Source organism: Marmota flaviventris, chromosome 3, assembly GCF_047511675.1.
Source record: "Marmota flaviventris isolate mMarFla1 chromosome 3, mMarFla1.hap1, whole genome shotgun sequence".
Classification (NCBI taxonomy): domain Eukaryota; kingdom Metazoa; phylum Chordata; class Mammalia; order Rodentia; family Sciuridae; genus Marmota; species Marmota flaviventris.
The window spans coordinates 14,473,133-14,488,887 of NC_092500.1; the positions used below are offsets into that span (position 1 = coordinate 14,473,133).

The 15,755-nt window shown below is 43.1% G+C and overlaps 1 protein-coding gene across 1 annotated transcript in view; it reads left to right on the forward strand.

Moving 5' to 3' along the window:
• Positions 1 to 15,735, forward strand: part of Bpifc (BPI fold containing family C) — a 32,816-nt gene extending 17,081 nt beyond the window's left edge. Inside the window, exons 11-15 of the mRNA XM_027930235.2 lie at positions 825 to 892; positions 11,179 to 11,221; positions 13,822 to 13,885; positions 14,578 to 14,654; positions 15,613 to 15,735. Coding sequence (XP_027786036.2) covers positions 825 to 892; positions 11,179 to 11,221; positions 13,822 to 13,885; positions 14,578 to 14,654; positions 15,613 to 15,735 — 375 coding nt within the window. The remainder of the gene's footprint in view (positions 1 to 824; positions 893 to 11,178; positions 11,222 to 13,821; positions 13,886 to 14,577; positions 14,655 to 15,612) is intronic.
• The last annotated feature ends 20 nt before the right edge of the window (positions 15,736 to 15,755 follow it).

The following is a 15,755-nucleotide window of genomic DNA, read 5'->3' on the forward strand; positions in this document are numbered from 1 at the left end:
GGATCCCAATTTCAAAGCCAGCCTCAGTGAGACTGACTTGCCCACTGCACAGAATGCCAATCACTGTTAATGAGTTTGGGAAGAGAAAGTTTATTCATGAGGCGGCCACATGTGGAGACAGAGAGCAAGTCAAAAATGCATCTCCCCAAGGATAGGGTTTGGGGATACTTATGGCTGAGGAGTGGGGAAAGGTGATTGGCTCAGACTTCATCAAACTTCACCCCTGGGACCTACATGTCAGAGGTATTATCTGTAGTCAACTAAAAGCAACTAAGAACAGGTGAGGTCTAGAGGACTTGTTCAGGAACCAAGAGCAGGTGGTCTGTTCAGAGTTTCCCTCAGTTTCAGAGGAGGGGTGTGGAGGGGTGGGAGGCCAGACTCACTCCCCCATGCAATGTCAAATCTCTCTCCAATCTCTGCATCCTGTGTTCCCTCTCCACTACCTCAGTTACATGGATAGCTGGATTTCCTTTTTCCTCAAAATAAAGCAATCAAGGTGGAACTCAAGTTCACTTGATCAGATGAAGTCCAAGTGCAGTCTGATAGGAGGGAATGAATACAATGAACCTAAGCAAAATCACAAGGCCTACACAGAGAAGAGAGGTTAGGAGAAAAGAGAAGAATAATCTAAAGAAGAGCCTCAAATAATAAATCTTTATAGTTCCCCTAGCTGAAAGGCAGGATTTTCAGAGCTATTTCTTGCCAGCTTCTTTGAATAAGAGGGAAAGTTTGGTTGATGATGCTTCCACTATTGGAAACTTCAACGTGTGGCCCAAACAGACAGATTCATTCACCTTAGCTACAAACGTTTTTGTTGTCTGCAGGTTGCTAGTACCAGCGTGGGCCTGGCTATTTTGGGACAAAGATTGATCTGCTCATTGTCTCTGAAAAGGTAAGATCAGTTGAACAAATGCATCGACAGACCCCAGAATCAAAGTCGCCACAGAGAACAGGTGAAGGTAATCCTGTGTGAACAAATTCTTCAGATCACTTCAGAGTATGCACTTCACTAAAAATCGCATTGTGAAGTTTTCCTTTTTTTCTTCCCATTAGAATACTACTAAGATAAAATAGGGAACAAAATAATTGTAAAAAAAATCTATAATCTAACTGCTCAGTCTATGCTGCAGCAATAGGAACAAGTTCCCCTTCATCAAATTCAGAGATCATGGTCTTAGGAAAGGGCAGAAATCTTTTAGAGTTACAGAGTCAAGTTTCAAATCGCTTCTTGGTTCTCTGATCCCAATTGGGTCTAGTAACCTCTTTGAGCCTCCGTTTCCTTATCTGTAAAGAAATGAAGTTGGATTGAATTGTGTCCAAGGTACCTTCAGACTCTGATGATGTGGTCCCATTACTAGAACACAGTTTATTCAACAGGACCTTGGCCCGTGGCCCAGATGGCTCTCAAACGCAGGCGATGCAGTATGGAGGGGGGGCAAGCAGGTCATTGAACGCCAATTGCCATTTGGAAAAATTGTCTTCAAAGTGCATTTTCTTTGGTGCAATCAACCTGATAGTTGAAGTTCTGATTGAGACATGGGGTGAGAATTTACAGAAAGCTCAGCTGTCCCAGACTAAGTCTTGGAAAGAAGAGGAAACAGTAAGACAGAATAAAGGCAGAGTCAGGAAAGAAACGAACAGGGGGAAGTCAGTGGAGCGCCACAAGTCAACCTGACGGGTAGGAAGAGTGCTGTGGAAACACAGAAAATGTTTTCAATAAACTAACGTTTTTAATGGGGCTGGGCTGGGGCTCAGTGGTAGAGCACTCGCCTAGCACGTGCGAGGTGCTGGGTTGGAGCCTCAGCACCACATAAAAACAAATAAAATAAAGGTTTTGGTGTCCAACTAAACTGAAAAAATAAAATGTATACATATATTTTTTAAAATAAAATAATGGTAAATGGTAAAAACAGAATGCAAAACTTCGGAAGCACCACAGTGAGGGGTTGTGTGAAATAACTTCACATCTGACAAAGGAAGTGAACCCCTCACATGAAAAGAGTCATGTTAGAATATGAGATTATGAGATCTGGGGGAGTGTATAAAAATATTCTTAGTAATTATATTGTTTTTCCAATAAAAAGAATACAAAATTTCAAAGTATGGTTTCCAAAGAGAAAAAAAAAATCCAAGGGGCTTTACTTAAATTTACTGACCCTCAATGCAGAGCTGACTTTGCCATGATGCCCAAGAGGCATAGCCCCTGGTGCCCCAGGAACCCAACTTTAGGAACCCAAGAAAATGTTTTCATATATTTAAAATAAGAACTTAAAAAAGAATATATTCCAGACTTGATTATACTTATTTTATACCAATGCAGTTGTAAAATATAATTTTAAAAATATATTTTAAGAGTCAAGTGCAGTGGTGCACACCTAATCCCATTGACTGAGGAGGCTGAGGCAGGAGCATCACAAGTTCGAGGCTAGCCTCAGCAACTTAGTGAGACCCTGTCTCAAAATAAAACCAAGGTGTCTGGGGATGTAGCTCAGAAGCAGAGCACTTGCCTAGAATTTGTGAGGCCCTGCGTTGGATCCTCAGCACCTCAAAAAAAGTAAGGAAGAAGACCAGTGCCTCAGGCCCCAGAAGTCATAGGAGGACCTATGGGATCCTCAGGGATCAGGCTGGTGAAACCCAGAGGCATGGCAGGTGATCTTTGATTTAATGGTTCTACCAGGTGAGAGGATGTGAACCAGAGAGCAGGAAGAGGAGGAGGGAAAAGCCAGAGGGTGAGAAGCTGGGGCATCCCAACTAGGCCACCAGAGAAAGGCAATGGATTGGGATTGAACTGCAGGACTGAGAGTAAAGGTGAGAGCCAATCTCTTGGAAGACAGAGGAAAGAGGCAGTAGGGCCAGAGTGATGGGGGGAAATGCAGGCAGGTGCTAACCAAAGCAGCAAGCATCTGGAGAAGGTAGGAACAGCCCAGGCTGCGCCCAGTGCAAGGGTGGTTCCTTCAGGCAGTGAGTATCTTGGAGCAAAGCAGGTGGGCAGGGCCTCTCTAGCCTTTTTGAAGTCTCCAAGACTGTGCTGAACCAGCCTGGGCCTTTGGCAGTAAGAGCAGTGGCCAGGCCACCCACATGCCACCCCAGCAGGCTCCTCCACTCCTGGGCGTCACAAGCGCTGTCTTTCAGGATGAGCTAGTTTGGCCCTGGCTGATGTCAGAGAGACACAGCAGGAAAGGTGTAACGTGGGCGGGGATCTGTGGGACAGAGAAGAACCCAGGAGCACAGGATCTCCAAATAAAGTTTCCAGCACAACTTTCTGCCACCCCCTGCCTCAATGTGTCCCTTCTGGAGCCACTCAGGGCTGCTGCGTAGACATCTGATGCAAAAATCAGACAAACCCTGTGTGACAGGTTTGACAAGCAGTAAGACCATGAATTGTGGAGTCAGTCTGGCTGGGTTCAGATTATTAGTTGTGTGGTGTCAGGAAATGTACTTTCTCCCTCTGGGTCTCCATGTCCTCCTCTATGAAATGAAGCTCTAATAAAACCTATTTTAGGGACTAGGAATGTAGGTCAATGGTAGAGTTCCTCGATTGGGAGAGGCCCCGAGTTCAATCTCCAGGTCTGCAAAAAAATTAAAATTAGATTAAATAAATGAGTAAAGGCTACTTTAGAAGGTTATTGTAGGATTATGGACTAATACAAGTAAAGTGTATATTTGGTGCTCAAGAAAATTTGGCTATGACTATTCTTGAGTCTCAGCCAGGGCAAGGAGGTATTTGATTATGCAAGATTATATGAGATCTGGTTTTTTTTATATTTTGTCTGTTTTGCAGAGCTGGGAATCAAACCCAGGGCCTTGCACATGCCAGGCAAGCGCTCTACCACTGAGCTTGACTACACCCTTGACCCCTACAAGGTCATTTTGAGAGTGTCCCTACTCAGGATACACCTCGTTCCCTGTCTCCTGCCCAGTGATGGCTGTTCTACAATTTGGGTCTCCTCTTCATTATCCAGCCCCTATTGTCTTCTAGGTCCTGTGCCCAGCACCGCACCTATATTGTTTCACAGAAACCTTACAACTGTGGGTCTCTGGGGCCTGGCATGGTGCTATAGATTAAGTGAACGGTTCTGGAGGTGGGTATTATTGAGGGAGGTGGAATCATGGAGGTGGAATAACTCAGTCAAGGTCACAGAGCTATTACTGGTCGAGTACAACTTGAACTTTTTCCCAAAGCCTTGGGTGGTTTTCTGTTTGTTTGCTTTGCGGTGCTGGGATGGAACCCAGACCCCGTGCCTGCTAGGCAAGTGCTGTAACACTGAGCCACACCCCCAGTTAGTGTTTACTTACTACATTATCCTGCCTTTGAGCTAGTCAAGAGCTAAGACTCAGAAATTAACACTTAGGCCTAGGACTTAGGAAGCCAATATCCTTGCTCAGAAGAGAAAACCCACAAGTGAGGAGTTAAGCAAAACTGAATCAGGCAGCCTGCCCACGTTCAATATTGAAAGTCCAAAGAGAAGACACTGGGTGTCCTGAAATGGAAAAGACACACAGCTCTCTTTTCATTGCCAGGATAAAGAGGAGGAAATAATAAAGAAAGCAAAAAAAATCTAGGAATACTAATAACAAACCTGACTTCTTTGGGCACGGCTAGTTGAGAGCCGTCTCTGGAGTCAGGCGTATCTGGATTTGGATTCTAGAACCTTGGGTTCCTGCCAGCTGGGTGGCCTTGATCCAATTACTTAACCTCTTTAAGTGTCAATGTCCTCATCAGCAAAGCAGCTGTGTGGGTGAGGAGATCACGGATGTAAAGCCCTTAGCACGATGCCCTGCGCAGTTCGTGGCTAGCAGTCCCAGAGTTTAATTCTCTCTTCCCATTTTAAGATCCAAGTCTCACCCCCAGGAGGGAGAAACTGGTCCCAAGGGATATGAGAAGTCAGGCTGGTCTTAAAAGCTGTAGGGCTGGCCCTCGAAGCTCTATCTGCCATGGAGTCTCTTGTTCCCAGCACGATTCTGTCTGAAGGCAGCTCCAGAACAGGCTGGCCCACACGGTAGACGTCTGTAGATTGATACAGAGGCCAACCTTAATGACACTTTGCCTGCTTGAGTCCTCATCCAGGTGGCTTAATTCTAACCCTCTTGATCACATTCAAAACTCAGAACAATCAAATTCATATTACTGTTGAACCAGTTAGAACTTTGGAACTTTTTCTTGACATTACTACGATTGAGACTCTGATGTCCCCAGCTGCACCCTACTCCAGGCCCATCAATCAGCACACGCACACACTGCAACCCTTCCCAATGGACACAATCAGAGAATGCAAATACAGCTGACCACCACAAGCAGATGGAATCGCTGCCTAACTCCATCCTCACAGCTTGGGGAGGGTGAACATTTCCCCGCCTGAGCCACCTGAACAGAAACCCAGGAAAGAAGCTTGTCAGGCAGAATGGACTCGCAGTTTCTACAGGATGGTACTTTGGACAGGTCAATGGAACGCACACTTGGCATCCGGGCTGACCCCCATCTGAACCCTTCCTCTGAGCCCCGGCTGAGCCAGGCAGAGGAATGCTAAGGTGGGGTGCCATCCCATCGGAGGAGGAAACCCCAAATGGATCCTTCTCCCAGGGATCCTGGAGAAGATCTCCAGGTTTCCAGAGGTACTTAGATAAAAACACTGGGGAACTCTTACCCATCGAGAGGGTGCTTTTACTAGTGGAATGGGTCCAACACATTTCTCCCCTCAAAACCTTTCCAGGGACTGGGGATGTGGCTCAAGCGGTAGTGCGCTCGCCTGGCATGCACGCGGCGCTGTGTTCGATCCTCAGCACCACATAAAGATAAAGATGTTGTGTCCACCAAAAACTAAAAAAAAATATATATATATATATATATATATATATATATATATATATATATATATATATATATATATTAAAAAATTCTCTCTCTCTCTTTCAAAAAAAATCTTTCCAATATAGATGAAAGGGGAAAAATACTCAGATCAACAGGCAATTACAAGAATGGGTGCTAAGGGACATGCTAGCAGATACAGGAAGAGAGGTGCACAGAGATGTGCAGAGTGCTTCTCCCAGAGGGCAACTCCTTTTCCCCCAGGACATGATCCCCCCACACACACACCTTTAGCCCATGATGGTTTCTTCACCTTTTCAGAATCCCTGCATTGAAATTTTGTGGTGTGTAAACCCATGAATGAGCATCTGAGTCCATAATGCTTTTTGTGTTTGTTTGTTGATTAGTGCTTTATAGTTATACGTAATAGTTGGGTTCACCTCAACAAACTCATACTGAATGGAATTGGATTTCAGCTCATGATTCCCTCCTTACCCCCTTTTCCTTCCCACCCTCCCCCCATTCTCCTTCCTCTACTCAACGAAACTTCCTTCCACTTATCTTCTAATTTATATGTGACTAGTTCTTCCTAGCTGTGCCTGAAGGTGAGGTTCCCTGTTGTATATTCCTATATGCACATTACATGATGCTTAAAGAATTCATTCTGCATTGCTCCCCTAACCCATCCCCCCACTCTGCCTCTTGCTCTTCTTCTGCATTACTGATCTACCCTGTATCTTTGTAATATTTTATCCTTTCCTCTCTCTTTTCTTTATTTTACTCTGGCTTCTGCATATGAGAGAAAACATTTGACCTTTGATATTTCTGAGTTTGGCTTATTTCACTTAGCATTATTAGCTTACTTCACTTATCCATTTACCAGCAAATAACATGATTTCATTATCCTGTTTCATTCTTCTTTATGGCTAAATAGAACTCTATTGTGTATATATGTATGTGTATGTATATGTATGCATTACAATTCTTATTACATATACATATATATACACAATAGAGTATACATATATACACACACACCACAATTTCTTAATTCATTGATAGAAGGGCACCTGGGTTGATTCCATAATTCGGCCATTGTCCACACTGCTTTTTATTTTCCTCTAAATGCTCCCTGTGTATAGCTTCTCTCTCCTCCCTCCATAATTACAAACAGAAGTTGAATTCTTTGTCTTGCATAGCACATTACTGGAGGAAGCATCTTCTCCTGCCCGTCTCCCTTCTCACTGCATCCAGAGTGGTTTCTACAAAACACAGATGTGGCCTCTCTTCCTAAAAACCCTCAACGGACTCCTTGCTCTTAGGCTAGAGATCAAAAATCCCAACATGGCTGAGTCACCCAGCCAGGTTAACCCCCATTTGCGTCTCCTGCATCCTCTTGCTGTGCCCTCCCAGAAGCCCTCTCTTTCCTGCACAGGGCCCTGGCAGCCTCTCCCTTCCCCATTTTCATTTTGGAATCCTGCTTGTCCTTCCTGTATCGGTGCAAGGGTCCCTTCCTTGGAAACCTTCCTACATCTACCAGGCTAAATCCTGAGGATGCAATAAGTAAGACTGGACCTCTACCCTCGGGGCGTTCACAGCTGCAGAAAAAGACAGAAACAAGAGTTCACAGGGCATGGAGAAATAGGAGTGATTGTCATTGTCTGCCACAGCACATGTTGGAGGAGTGATATTGTCAGTACCTGTGACACTTGACCTTGACTCTAGCCTTCATTTTGTCCCAACTGCTATAATGATTCAGATCATGAATGACCTTTTTGCTGTGCTTGAGTTTTCACTTTAGCCCTAGTTTTCAAGCCAGGCAATAAAACTTCTTAAACTTCTTAAATAGGCTATTTTGTGTGTGTGTGTGTGTGTGTATTTGTGTGTGTGTGTTGGGCATGGGCATATGCATGTTAGGCCAGCACTCTTTCATTGAACTACATCCCCAGCCCAAGAATGATGCATATATGTCTTCGGGGTAGGTCTATTTGAGCTCTCTTCCTCCCCAAAGGCTCTGTGGTTCTGCAGTAAGTTCTCAGCAGCAGGACTTTCAACGAGTTGGCCTGAAGGATGAAGTCAAAGGACGGGAGTCAGGCGCCACCTAGTGGCCAGAGTTGAGCTCATGCGTTCTTTAGAACCAGGAGCTGTGCGAGTTTGCTCTTAGCTCCACCACCTTTTCTGCAATTAGTGAGAGCAGTCCGTTAGAAAGCAGACAGGAGCTGGCCCTGGGAAAAAGGGTAGTTTGGTTCATGGGAAGCCCCAGGCAAACTCGCTCATCACGGACGGTCCTGAGCCAGGACTTGGGCTTGTAATGAAAGAAATAAGAGGGAACTCCTAAGTGTGCTCTACCGTTCGTACCCTGGATTTCCTAAGTTTAAGAGGTTTGCACACGTAAGAGACAGCCGTTACCAGCGAGAGAAACCTCACATTCTCTCAGCCAGGTCAAAGACACCCTACAGATCCTAACCCTCACTTTCCACTGGGATCATTGAGTCCCAGAGCTAATGATATCATATCTGTTCCTTGCTGGACTCAACTGATTGTTTCGTTTTGTTTGTAATTAATTATTAATCTGAAGCTATCTCAAAACCTAATTCATGCCAACATGATATTGTCTGATAGTAAGCAACTATGTCTTCTTTGAAATTCTCTTCTTTAAAAAAGAAAGAAAGAAAGAAAATCTATTCTTTAAATGTGGTCACAGAAAGAGTTTTCAAAGAGGTAGCACTCGAGCTAAATTTTTTAATTGATTTTTTAAAAAAAATAAATGACAGCAGAATGCATTACAATTCTTATTACACGTACACAGCACAATTTTTCATATCTCTGATTGTACATAAAGTATGTTGACACCAATTCCTGTCTTCATACATGTACTTTGGATAATGATGTCTATCACATTCCACCATCTCGAGCTAAATTTTAATTGATTAAAAAGAGTTAACCAGCGAAAGAGAAAGGGAAAGGACACGGATCATGAAGCAGCGTGAGCCCAGGCAGAGAGGGCAAAGTATTGCGGAATATACAGGGACATATCTCCAAGTTCTTCTAAGATCTTCCTTGGTTACTCTAATGTTTGGAGACTCCAGCCCAAAATTCTATTGCATATATTCAGATGTAGCCAGCATTAAATGTAATTTGTATCTAACTATGAATGGTGCTGAGGGCAGTGATCAATGGCCATAGTGTTACTTTTTTAAAATATTTTTTAGTTGTAGTTGGACACAATACCTTTATTTTATTTATTTATTTATATGTGGTGCTGAGGATCGAACCCAGGGCCCCATGCTTGCTAGGCGAACACTCTACTGCTGAGCCACAACCCAAGCCCCATAGTGTTACTTTTTGTACATATTAATTTTTCAGGATTTTTTGGTATGTTTTGAAGCCACTACCTTTTTTAACCTCAGGTCTACAGTGTCCAGTGAATTAATGAAAAAAAAATAGCACCAAACAATTCTGGGTTAGTGAGGATAAAATTCAAGATAGAGAATAAAGAGATGAGGCTAAAAAGGGAGCTGGGAGCCAGGGTACAGAAAGTCTCATGTGCCGTATTTTTTAGACTTTATCACAAGCCATTAAAGAATTTTGATCAGGAGTGTGCTCATCAGACATGCCTGTAATACCCCTCACTCTGGGAAGGTGTGGAGGTCAGATTACAGAGCCTCGAGTCAGGAGACCGAGAGGCTCATCAGAAGGCTGATGCAGAAGGGAGGCCCTAGACCTGGGCAGGAGTGAGCCACAGAAGACTAAGGAGGAAAGCAATACAAAGTAACATCCTTTAAAGGAAGGGAGCTCTAAAATGAACACCAAGAGATCTGAGTTCCAAAATCCGCTATTCATGTTGCTTCCTTTGTATGTCAGTTTTCCTACCTGCAAAACGAAGTGGTCCTGCCTACAGATCACTACTTCTTCCCATTACTATTGCACAGGAAATCAAGCCAGCATGTTGGGGGAGCTACCTAGGGATCAGCCCTTAGCAAAACTGGAACAGGGACAATGTTGGCTGTTAGCTGTCTTCTGAATGTTCCCATAAAATATCAAACATCAGGACATGCTGACATCCACCCTTACCAGGCATATTGGGGAGGGAGTATCTTATTTCTTGGACCTATAGCAAACAGTTTCTTGATATTTGACCAAGAGTATCAAGGACAATATGTGCTGGCATTTGGTATTTCTGCTCATGATAAAAATGGCTCATGTTTATAGAGACTAAGCATTTTATGTGCATTATCTCATTCAATTTGCACAACAGCCCTATAAACTAGATAGTATCCCTATTTTATAGTTGAGAAAATTAAGATACGGAGATTAGGGAATAAGCAGAAATGACATTGAGACGGAGGCATTGTGCTGGCAATCACCCTGCACCTGTGCCCATCAGATGGCTCTTGGCTAAAGTTCCCTTATGTGTTACCACTGAGCCGCTTTCTAAATGGCATGAATAACACAGCCCTCTGAGGGGTGTCACCAAGACTGATCACAGATAAGTTTACTGGGATTATAATAAAGGATCAAGGAAGTTTTAAGGTTGAGTTCGGAGCCAACAGGCCTGAAAACTATTTCTTACCATTGTTCCGCACTGAGTTTGCAAGCTGTAAGTCCCATGTGTAAGCAAGTGTATTTGGGTAGCCACCCTGGCTACATGCTCAAGCCTTCTGCTTGTTGCTTTGCTTCTTTTTTTTTTTTTAAGAGAATATATTTTTATCTTTATTTACTTTTTAAATTGTTTTTGTAGTTGTAGGTGGACAGCATATCTTTATTTCATTTGTTTTATTTTTATGTGGTGCTAAGGATAGAACCCAGTGCCTTACACATGCTAGACTAGTGCTCTGCCACTGAGCTACAGCCCCAGCCCTCTTTATTTAAATATTTATTTATTTATTTTTAGTTGTAGTTGGACACAATACCTTTATTTTATTTATTTTTAGGGTTTTTTTTTTTTATGTGGTGCTAAGGATCGAACCCAGTGCCTCACCCATGCTAGGCAAGCGCTCTACCACTGAGCCACAACCCCAGCCCCTTTATTTACTTTTTAACTGATACACAAAAACATGGAAATTGTACATATGAATGGGAAGCTCCAATACACCTGCTTTGCTTTTTAAGCAGCAAAATTCAGGGGTAGAAGATGTAATCGATGCCCTTTCAAGTTTGTTTTTATTTTTTTAAACTAGTGACTGGACTGGGGATATAGCTCAGTTGGTGGAGTGCTTGCCTCGCACGCACAAAGCCCTGGGTTCAATCCCAGCACCACAAAAAAAAAAAAAAGCTAGTGACTTTTTGAGCTTAAAAAAATTCCCTTTTTCCTTGTTCTGCTTTTTATGTTTTTTAAATATCCCTCCTTCACTTTTCTTGTTTCCTTGCAGATTCCGCCTGTCTTTGCCAGAGTCCAGTCGCAACGATATTAAGGTAGGGATCTGACCCCTCAGGGCTCCCTGGCAAGGAAAGACTGAGAACTCTGTATAATGCCTACATTCTCCAGGACTGCGCGTCTTAACCTTGAAATTCTTGATGCAGCTGCTCATCTAGTGAGCCCCTTAGCTCTCTGATGTGCTTTTATTTACGCAAAAACACTTTTTAAAGAACTCCAGAGACTGTTAAGATTGGGTAATGCTAGGAAAACAGGTATTCTCAAGGTCCCATTTTCTCCATAAAATAATTCTATAGAATTAAATTTAAGATCCAGAATCCCAAAGGAAGAGGCTATGGTAAATTATGGGGCCATGATCAGGTTTATTCTTCAAACACCTTCTACCCATCTCCTAAAATTAGACCAAGGCTGGCTGTGTGGATGCCTTTGTGGAGTGGGGAGCCCAGCCTGGGTACCTCCTGCTTGGGAGTGGACACCCCAACAAGTGACTTGGAAAACCCCTGCCCTCAGGCTTCAAGGTCCAATCACTACTTCCGTTTATCATACAGAAGTTGATACATGGATTTCAGTGTCACAACACCTGAGGGGAACAGTGACTAGTTCACTCTCAACCCTGTACAAATGTTGACTCTTAATATCATTCATTTTGTTTACAAATAATTAGGGAGCCTGGCACTGTTCTAGAGAAAACAGAAAATGCCTACCCCCCTGGCACTTATATTCCAGGGTAGTGCTTAAACAAGGGTCCACGTAAACCCACCAGGGACACCTGGCGATGTCTGAAGAACTTTTTCATTATTATAGCCTGGGGTAGGAAGAGGAGTGCTCTAGGGACAGAGGTCAGGGGTGCCTCCGGGCATCCCAAAGTGCACAAGACAGACCCAGATGCCAATAGTACCATTATTTGGAAACCTTGTTCTAGAAGGTGTGAGAGTGTGCATATATGTATGTGGCTGAGAGAAGATACAGACAACAAACAAATATATATTGTATATAATGAAACATACTATAGAAAAAATACATCAGAATGGGCAGTGCAGGCAAGTATGGAGCTGGGGATCAAAATGTCAGTGTTGTGGAGAGATTAGCTGAAACTACATGTGGAATTAACTTAGCACATTGGCTGCTATGTGGCCTAGGACGAGTCACTTAACCTCACACCAAGGCAGCGTGTGGGAGATGGGAGGAACTGCCATGTTCAACAGAAACATGGTAATAAGATAGGAATACATGGGGGCAGGGGGATAAGCCAAAAAGTCCGAGAATTGAACCAGGAGGCTAAACAAGATTTTGTTTGCTTGTTTAATTTTAGAGAAGCATCCTAACTTTCAGCTTGGAAAGATTAGAATTCAGTAGGATTGAGTCCATAAGCTGTAAAATGAGTCAGACCTTTCATGGGAGACACTGAGGTCTAAAGTACCAGCATCATCCTAGGCTCTGTTGGTTAGCACCCCAGGGCGTAGCCTAATTAGAGCCTGTCCTGCATTCTGAGCGTGATAAGAGAGAATCTAGTCAATGAGAAGACAGAGGTGACTTTCTCACAAATACTATTTCCTGAAACCAATGGGGAGGCAAAAGGCATCCAACTCTTCCTGGAAGATTCCAGTAAACTAGTTAGTATCAACAACAGAATGTACTAACCATGGGGCATTTCAGGATAAGATGGCAATTGTTTATAAGAGGCATTTGATATATTATGAACTTGTTCGATCCTGATGACCTGCCCTATGAGATTATTAATATAGTTAACTATTATTATCTTCATTTTACGGTTGAGGAAATTGAGGCACAGAGAGGTTGAGTAACTTGCCCAACATCACATAGTGAATGTTAAGAGAAAGAGGAAATGCAGGAAGTCTGGCTTCAAAGCCACGATTGCTATGAGACAAGGAGGTTTTTATTGCTCAGCATATAGGATGCTTGAAAAGGATTCACCCAATGAATTTCTGTTCATCCTGATTCTTTTTTTTTTTTTAATTTTTATTCTTTGGTACTGGGGATTGAGTCCAAGAGTGCTCAACCACTGAACCACCTCCTCAGCCCTTTTTAGGTTTTGTTTAGAGACAGGGTCTCGCTAAGTTGCTAAGGCTGGCTCTGAACTTAGATCCTTGTGCCTCAGCCGCCAGAGCCACTGAGATTACAGCTTTGGCCACCACGACTGGCTTTGATTCATTTATTTTTAACACCTAAATCTCCCCAAGAGCCAACATGTTTATTAAAGATAAACTGGATGTTCTGATGGTGCAACTAACTTCAGCGCATAACATAAAGCAAAGGAATTTCTGTGGTTGAGGTTTCCGATAAAGAAAGAGAAGACTGCTATTTGGGAACTCTCTTAATTCTTGATTATCCTTCTTGGTGGATAGCTAAGCTGCTGCACTGGCTGCCACCGTGTGGTTCTGTGCATTTGCAGTCACCAAGGTCCAGTGTAAAGGGAAACAGAAATGCTTATCCCCAATGGGAAAAATAGTTAGGAAACTGTCATAAGATTTCCCACAAAGAAAATATATCCTGGTGAGAAACTCTCGTTATTGCTTTCTGTCCTGGTGAGTTCTTGGAAAGGGCATGTCCAAACCGGGCGTGGGATTTGCAAACGGCCCCGATTTGGCAACTGATGCGGTTTCCTCTTTCTTTTCAGGTCGTGAGGTTTGAGAATATTCTGTCCTCCATCCTTCACTTTGGAGTCCTCCCCCTGGCCAACAGTAAGGGATTCTTGGGAAATGACACGACTCTGATAATGGCTAACCGTTGGGGATTGTTTGGGACTTTCCACTTTTAAAACGTTTTTAGGAATCCAGACCAGAGCCAGAAATTTACAGGGTGGACCCTCCACAATAGGGTTCTGAAATTACTTATGTTAGGTCCAAGCCTTGTAAGCAAGTCATTTTGTAAATTCAGCATCAACTCTGGCTGAGTGAACGAGATCAAAACCACGCTCCTTAGTGAAGAGTGTCCCTCAGTTCAATTGGAAATGAGATGATTCTCCCTACGAAGTATCTCTGTGGTTATCTGGATAAACAGTTTATTGAATGACAGTCCAGGGCCTCTCCCTGCCCTCCAATTATTCTCAAACTGCAGCATCTGGAGTTCAGCTTAGTTAAAATACTGTTTTTTATATTAGACACTAAAATGTTCTCAGGACCCACCAATTAGGAATTTTCAAAATATATATTGGGTAAGCATAAAGTCGTTTCTGAAGTCCAAATGCGCATAATTGCAGATGCGTTTTTATTAAACAAAGGGGAATTAACGAGTCTTCCAGAAAAATCCTTGGGACTTATCAGGAGGAATGAAGAAATGAATTATTTAAAAGCTTCTTGTATGTCTCTTGCTAAAAAGTTTGCCAAAATGTCTGTGCCCATGCCTAGTTATCTTATATCTTTCTATATTTTAGCAAGATTGCAGCAGGGATTTCCTCTGCCCAACCCGCATAAACTCTCGTTCGTCAATTCAGACATCGAAGTTTTGGAGGTAAGATTTTGAATCTCCTCTAACTGATCCATTTCTTTTCATGATAGAATAAGCTTGCTTCTATTTTGTTTACTTTTTGTTTTAGTTTCATATGTTCTGTTTTTTTTCCCAAACCAAGGAATTTTATAAATAAAACATTCAACTCTTAACATTTGCAATTACCAATGAAATGTTTAAAAATCAGATCAAGTTCAGTTTTGCTTAGCCAAATTTATTCACACCACAGTATAGGGAAGATATTCTTCCCCCCACCCCTTGTCAAAAAAGGGGGGCTTTCTACCACTGAACTATATCCCTAGCCCTTCACTTTTTTATTTGGTGCCGAGGCTGGCCCCCTACTTGCAATCCTCCTGGTTCAACCTCCCAAATCTCTAGGATTCCAGGCTTGTGCCACTGCATTCAGCAAGAAGATATTCTTTGATGCATTTTACACAATTTACTCCAAAAGACAAGCTATAAGGCGGAGATTATTAATCTCATTTTACAGATGAAAACAATGAGGTTCAAAGTGGTAAAGTGGTTCAGGTAGCTGGAAAAGGGTTCAGATTGGCTCTTCTAGTTCTCCCAATGACTTTCCCCTGAAGACCCTTCTCTGGGCTCCGAGGTCCGTTGAGAACTGTTTCCTGGCTAATTACGGTTAACTAACTTCATAATATCTTCTCCCCCTTTTTGGCGTTGTCTGATTGGGGAGGTGGAAATAAGCTTCTGAAGGAATCTTCAATCCTCTACACTCCCCAGCGCTTCTCACCTCCCTGCCTCCCTCTCCCCCCAACTCCCAATACTTAAGTCACATCTGATGACAATCTTCCATAACTTCCTCCGATATCCAAGGTCCTCAAAAAGACGGCCAGATGTTGGGAAGGGCTTGGTACCTTAGGATGCAGTAAAGACACCACCCTTAGGCAAACCTAGATGTGCCCCAAATCTGATGCTCTCTTCATTGGTGTCCCCTTTTCAGGGTTTCCTGCTAATTTCCACCGACCTGAAGTATGAATCATCCTCAAAACAGCAGCCAAGTTTCCATGGTTGGGAAGACCTGAGCCTGCTAAATGGACAGTGGACGGGGAGGGCAACCCCTTGACTGCCTGTTCACCCGGCGCC